Raw genomic sequence first — 6,890 nt, 5'->3', positions numbered from 1 at the left:
CGGGCGTCGTGTATGGTAGCTTAGAGTCTTTGGTAGTCCAGCAGAAGGTAAGTTGACAGGATCATGGTTTGCCGTCGAAGGGGTGTGACATTTGATGAAAATGGGACTGGAACAAAGTCATCATTTGTTGCAAAAAGGCTGTAAACATTCTCGCAAACTTCATCCTGTTTCTTGAGAGGGAGAGAACGGACTATGAGATTGAACAGACGCCCAAGAACGTCAAGAACGGACGGGTCTTTCATAACTGTCGTAGTATCATTTTCGAGGGTTGCAATAGCCGCTTGCCTGCTCAATTTTACCAGTATCTGATCATAATAATAATCAATGGTAGAGTCATTTTCCAATCCTTTTCGATCCATGGCGTATAGTATCGTCAACAAAATCGCACGGGGGTATGCAGAAGTGCTTGTATTTCCGGGCAGTAGTAAAATCTCCAACCGGCCCAAGAGGCGCCGGACGAGGGTTTCGAATATGTCTTTCCCAATACTGATCTGAGCAAGGATTTCGAGAATACTGAGATATGCAGGATCTACACCTTTGTCAGAATCTGGAAGCATAGCCATGAGAGCTGGAAATGAGATATCCATAATGAGGCGCGGTTTGTGTTCCGATATTCCAGCCAGAGCGTCTATTGCTGCCTTCCTGAGCTCGGGTTTTCCCGATGTCTCCGTCAGCAGAATGTCATCGAGATACTGTACAAAAAGGCCTATTTCGTTATCCTGTAAGAACCCTCGAAGGATGGATAGGCGAAGCAGGCCTTGCATGGAGGTAAGCCGGAACGAGGTCTCATCCTTCGCGGACCCCATCAGCGCTTGGCTGAAGATTTCAAGTAAACGCTCCTCAAAGGGGCTGAGAGGGTTTTCCTGCGAAAAATCTGATCCGGGAGTAGTCCATGTTCCAAGAATATCAATGGCGGAGTCAAATAGTGCAACGAAAGCCTCTAGGAGACCTCTTTGTTTGGCAATTCCATGAGCATTTTGATAAACAGTAAGTAATGGTACAATGACGTCCTGAATAATCAGTGTAAAGGATGTCAAAGAGGCAGATGAAAGTGATCTCAGGATTTGTCGCGCTGGTTGAGCTTGTTTCTGTTGTGGTTCGCGTAGTTGTTCATTACATTCCTTCGTTATTGGTTTCAGATATTGTACGAGAGCGGAAGTTTGGGATTTCGTGGTAATGGTGGAAAGTCGCCTTGCTAGGCATTGAAGCACTCTCAATGACTCTTCCGCAATAATTTCTTCCTGCGCATGAAGAATCTCAAATTTCAAAGTATCCCATACGCTTATCGAGTAGCGCGACACAGTGGCCGGGTCGAATGAGGATATGCATGCATAAAGCGAGTTCAAAGCGTCTTTCTGCAGCGTTGTTAGCAGTATTGAATGATAAGGAGATCAGACGTCCACGAACCTTCACATTCAGCGACGTGGAATCTAATTTATCCAATAGTGAAGGGAACGCATAAGGCGCGAAAAGCTGAGTTGAAGAAATGCAATTCTGCAAACGGGTCTTTAGATCTTGGGCTGTGATGCCGTATGGATCATTTGGTGGAGGTTTAAATGTGATGGGAAAATAATTGTATACCGAATCAAAAAGGGCCTTGTTATATACGTGACGTTAGCCAACTCTGAAGTCCAACGTGCAGTTCAGTGGCCGGGTGCGCAACCTGGACATGGTTCGATATATCCCATTCCACCATAAGGACCTTGAGAATGGAGAAAATGAGCATGAGATTCCTTGGGTCTCTCTCTCCGCTCACAAGGTCAACAATCCCAACTAGCGATTCATCGCCCATATCTTGCAGTGCTGTGTGTTTTGATAAGCGTCTCTCTGAAAATCTCGATTGCGGAGGTACATATCTGTCACCTGTCCTGTGATTTGACACTTAAGCCATTAAGAAGCTGAAGAAGCTGAAACGTTGGGACTGTGGACGAGTCTGTAAATCTGAAAAGTGCTGGAGAATTCTGGACGTATGTGAGCATTCCCCAAGAAATATATTTGCCAACCCAAACACCGACCTATATAAAAAAGTAGGTCTTGGATCATCATTCATTGACGCACTTACGATCGTATAACCCTCTCAGTCATATCTTTGGTAAAACGATCAAGACCTTGAAGCCTATCCAGACCTGCTATTGCCCCTCCATCTTCAATTCGGTCGCAGTAGAAGTCTGTCAGGGCCTGTATTTGTTGGCGGGAAAGGAAATTCGGCGAGAGCGCTTTTATGACCGCTGTCAAATACGAAACTACTTTCCCCCGAATTGCAGGATTTTCGTCATTGATATATTCACCCAGAGACTGAACTAAACCAATCAAAGTTGATTGCTTGTTTTCAACCTCTGCAAGAACAATCCGAATTAAAATACAAAAGCCTGTCAGTACTCTGGATCCTGGCAAATCGAGAATCAAATGGGAAAGACTTTACTTTGGGCTGCGATACTAGCAATTCCCAGAGCCTGCTCTCTGTTATCGTCGACCACTAGCAAAAACTCTTGCAGTTCAGACATCTTGCTGGGGATTCTCAATGACGGTGCAGCGGCGGCGAAATCTAATTGTCACAAAGATAGGGTGCTGTTTACGATTTGAGCCAAGAGATGCTCGTTTATCGATAACAATCACGTGTTACCATCATTGTAGATGGTTACCAATCACACAACCAACGTTATCCTCCTAACATCATTCCCTCCCATATAGGATTTTTATATACCTACATACACTTGGCCTAGTCGTAGGAACAAAGAAATTATGGAAAACAAGGGGAAATAATCAAACAGTATATTTCAGTGATGAAAGTGCAAAAACGTAAAATAAAAATACAAAAAATTATTGCTCTAGCATGTCTTGGTTTCGATCCAAGGTCCTCCGGGTTATGAGCCCGGCGCGCTTCCGCTGCGCCAACATGCTTGCTCCATGCATTTTGAGCCCCGTAATATGTTATAAAAGCCAAGTAAAAACTTGATGAAACTTACAGCCCTGATTCTAGTTAAGTACTCTGCGTCCAAAAAAGAAAGGGAAAAAAAAAGGAAAACTATCGTTTGTAAAACTGTTAGAGCTGTTGGATCGGATTGTCCGTTTCCTCTCTGCCAGCATAGCACTGGGTGTGAGAGCTCTTTTGCCGCCTGGACGCCACATGATGTAATCACTCATTAATGTATATCACGTGCTCTATCAACTGGCACATCCATGGATCCTGCAATAGTCAAACCATCTTGTGATGATATCATTCACTCTCTTCAAGGCTATGAGAAATTGCACCTCGAAGTCGAGTCCTCGGACTCCATCCACTGATAACTATGAAGTATCGCCTTCTTGTCCTCCTATTATCAATTTCCTTCAGTGTATCCGCTGTCCGCGTCCATCTCGAGAATTTCGTCAGTCGCCGCCGTCTCTACCGCGAAACTTGCAAATTCCCACTTGCCTTGAAGCAATCCCAAACTCGTTCACACTCCTCCTCCCGCCTCAAGACCAAATTGTAATGGGGGACAACAACGACCGCCCACAGGGCGAAGGCAACGATCCTGATGAAAAAGTGCAATCACTCTTATACATCTCCGACATCCTCTCTAAGACTCGAGAAGTCAACATCTTCTCCTCTCTCACCAGGGATATCGAGGCTGTTTCCACCCGTTTCAATAATGGGACGGAGAATAGTATTGTGCTAGCTCCGTTGAATTCTGCAATCCATGGATTGCCCCGCAAACCTTGGGAGGATCCAGCAGATTATCGTGACTTTGGCGAAGCAGCGTATACGTCAAAGGAAGGGGAAGCGAGAGCGGAAAAGAATCTAAAGCACTTCGTTGAAGCACACATTGTACCAATGTGCCCGTGGCCGTCTCAGGAGACAGTTAAGACTGTCGGTGGTCGCGCGATTTATTGGAAAAAGGAAGATGATGGGAAAGTTTATGTGCGTGTTCCGATCGTCGTTTCAGTTCTTTTCATTGAGTTGACAGTTTGCTAATGGCTGGATAGATTTATCCTGATAAAATCGAGGTTCTGAAGATTATGACCCAGGCGTCTAACGGGGAAGTATGGATTCTCAATCGAGTTATAAATTATCTCTGAGTCTCGGCCGAATTAACGATGTTACTGGGATCGGCGTCAGTGGGATTCTTTCCTCATTCTGTTTTGATACCTGAGACTGGTTTTCTCAATTTCACATTTGCTAGGGACTTGATATGACATGGCTACTGAGTAAACGGATGCAAGGGATGGGACACGATTATTATTACGGATGGACATTTCTAATTTTACAGGACTTTCTGTACATATCTTTATTTCATTCTCAAGAAACACTCCTAAGACATAATAAATATATAATCAAATCCGAACATCAAGATTAGACAATAAGCTGTCTCTCGGCTCTTATAAATTTCAATAATATAATACATCATCGTATCATCATTTCTATCCAACTCTCTGTAACAATCTCTCTTCAATGCCATCAAGAATACAGTAATGTCCCATGACTTCGAGGTTTTCCGCCTCTGCCAAGAACAGTTTATCGGGGTCCTGGCCAGGTCCGAAGGGATTCGCGGCCGCATTTGGATTCATCTGGGACATCTGTTCGGTCATGTGGTTCGCAGCTAGTACGTATGTGCACTTAGCAAGAGCACTCGCTAATAAATAGTAGACCTTGCGGAGAATAGTAGAATGAAGAGGAAACAGGTGGAAAAATAGAACAAGATATAGCACTCACAGTTATCGCCGCCCAGGATAAACCCGAAAACAGGTTGGAGGCCGAACAAATTCAGGAAATACCATGACAAACTCGAAACCCATCTCACGTCCAGATCACGAGTCATAACCCCAGATTGCAACATGGACTTGAATCGAATAGTCAAAGGGAAAGGCAGTTTCACTGTATGAATAGTTAGCATAAGTCCCCTCGTCCCTCCATATTCCATTCCACGTGCGACTAGTATCATTCCTGGATAAGTAGGGAGAGAAAAAACATACAAAGAACGAATCCCGAAAAAAATGCATTAATCCACCCCATAATGAGCGTCTGCGGAATCATCATTGCCATATTACCCTTCATCATGCCCATCATCGCATCCATGCCTGCAGGATCTGTCATAGGGTTCACGGGTCCTCCACCACGTGCCTCTGGGTCTTTCAGGAACAAGCCCTCCTTGTAGCCGGTAATAAGAAAATTCTTGCGAGACGCAAGCGATTGTGGCGTGAGAACAGCAGAGGCATTATTTCGTAGATTGACACCGCGCAAGAGCGACAGGCGTTCTCGGGACTCAGCGGGCGTCAACGCATTTTTGGCCGGAGTTGCGAGGAAGACAGTTGCGTAGTGGCGCAAAATTCCAGTTAACACCTAAACAAGGAGTTTTACGTACATATTAGAATATAAGAATAAAAAAAAAAAAATAAATAATTATTAGATGGCCGCATGAGTAAGGCGACAGTTTCTGACACGCCGCAATCCCCTGGGACATTCCTTACCATTACCACTGTGATAGGGAAGAGGATCCAGTAACTTCATCGTTTGGAGCTTGATTAGCGTTCAAGATAGGAATTGAGGAAAGATATGGATGAACACATACAACAGAGCTGGATCCCTAAGGATGGTCTGTTCCACCCCTTGGACCGCCATTGCAAAGAGATATCAAATGCGTCTATGTTGGGATGGAAGTATTAGGAGTTGGATCCAGACGAAGTGAGGAGCCGCATCGGATAAAAGTGGTCCCGATAGCTAACTACCAAGTTCACAATCGCAATGGGACTTCAAATTTTGTTGTTAGCATTGACCCTTTGAAAAAAAAAACATAAAATCAAATATTGGGCAAAGAAGAATGAAGATGAACTAGATAATGGCACGTCTCCTTAAACACATATATGATCCCGCGTGTCCATGCTTCAAGTTCTTTCAGGACAAATTATCACTCCAATACCCAGCATTGCTTGTCATCTCACCCACCAGACAATACTTATGCTTCGGCGAACTTCGTACCACATTTTCTCTCCACTTGAATATTTTTCGTTGTATTGTATTATACTAAATAACTTGGTTGAGAAGTTGAGATACCAAGTTGTGGTTCAATTGTTTTCATCTAACTTCTTGCCGCTAAAGTGGCTTGATGGAATGGGTAGTCTACGTAAAAGTTTAATGGCCACAAACTGCCTTCTGTAGTTTCGGGAGATGATAATCTCTACTAGAATGATTCAGCAGAGTTTACCGCCCATTTTTTTCGCCGAGAGCGGCCTGCGTAGAAGTTCTAAGAACAAAAGTGATCCCCTTCAAGATAATCGGATCCGACGTGTTCATGGAGTCTGTTGGCTCTGCTTAGGTTGGAGGTGGTGTTTCATTTACCTGTCGTTTATGCCATTAAGTCCCGGAATGCCTCTGTGTTGGCTATGCGTGAGGGTTACAGATGGTGGGGAGCAACTTGAGATTGGTTTGGGGAAACACATTCATGGCGTTATATCAACCAAGAGCAGGGTCCTTTATGTCTTGAACATGATGGTTTGGGTAGATCGCATGCGGCTCCCTTCGCTTTTATTGACATTTGCTGTCAATCTCAAATAGGCTGCGCGGAAAACTCCTTGCACCTGGAGGCTTAGCCGCAGAGCATAGAGTGGCAGATGTATACTGGATGGAAGCAATGACTGGCAGCCAGGGAGTTGTACCACATATAATCGTCAATTGAATTGAAAACAATTTTGACTGCCGAAACGAGCTCTGGATGACTTTTTCCATGTGGAAAGCCAAGGTTGTGCATGATGCCCGAGTGAAAGTCGAAGAGTCCAAATTTACAGGAGTGGTTTGGATATCGACGGGTTCTTTGAAATTAGACAAGCAGATTCTCCAGTACTTGTAACTACCCAGCTTGTTGCATACCACCTCATGCAAGGTGGCCGACAGTGCAGACCACGATCGTGTAATT

At 44.4% G+C, this 6,890-nt stretch overlaps 3 protein-coding genes and 1 non-coding gene across 4 annotated transcripts; 1 reads left to right on the top strand and 3 right to left on the bottom strand.

The window, feature by feature from the left end:
- Nucleotides 1-20: 20 nt before the first annotated feature.
- On the bottom strand, nt 21-2,504 carry HCAG_02818 (conserved hypothetical protein; the record flags this gene model as incomplete). The annotated part of the gene is made up of 5 exons (XM_001542597.1): nt 21-1,355; nt 1,408-1,430; nt 1,624-1,868; nt 2,063-2,336; nt 2,423-2,504. The coding sequence occupies 5 exons, from the start codon at nt 2,502-2,504 to the stop codon at nt 21-23; spliced, it is 1,959 nt and encodes a 652-aa protein (XP_001542647.1).
- A 325-nt stretch (nt 2,505-2,829) lies between these two features.
- Nucleotides 2,830-2,901, bottom strand: HCAG_09412. Its single transcript has one exon. It is a non-coding gene; the product is annotated as a tRNA-Met (tRNA).
- Nucleotides 2,902-3,472: 571 nt separating this feature from the next.
- On the top strand, nt 3,473-4,059 carry HCAG_02817 (predicted protein; the record flags this gene model as incomplete). The annotated part of the gene is made up of 2 exons (XM_001542596.1): nt 3,473-3,901; nt 3,967-4,059. The coding sequence occupies 2 exons, from the start codon at nt 3,473-3,475 to the stop codon at nt 4,057-4,059; spliced, it is 522 nt and encodes a 173-aa protein (XP_001542646.1).
- Nucleotides 4,060-4,401: 342 nt separating this feature from the next.
- On the bottom strand, nt 4,402-5,599 carry HCAG_02816 (conserved hypothetical protein; the record flags this gene model as incomplete). Its single annotated transcript, XM_001542595.1, has 5 exons — nt 4,402-4,580; nt 4,694-4,855; nt 4,954-5,320; nt 5,449-5,482; nt 5,550-5,599. 5 exons carry the CDS (start codon nt 5,597-5,599, stop codon nt 4,402-4,404), a joined length of 792 nt encoding a protein of 263 aa, XP_001542645.1.
- Nucleotides 5,600-6,890: the final 1,291 nt, after the last annotated feature.

The sequence above is a fragment of the Histoplasma capsulatum genome, genomic scaffold (genome assembly GCF_000149585.1).
Source record: "Histoplasma capsulatum NAm1 scaffold_2 genomic scaffold, whole genome shotgun sequence".
Lineage (NCBI taxonomy): Eukaryota > Fungi > Ascomycota > Eurotiomycetes > Onygenales > Ajellomycetaceae > Histoplasma > Histoplasma mississippiense.
This window is presented reverse-complemented; position numbering and strand designations above follow the sequence as displayed.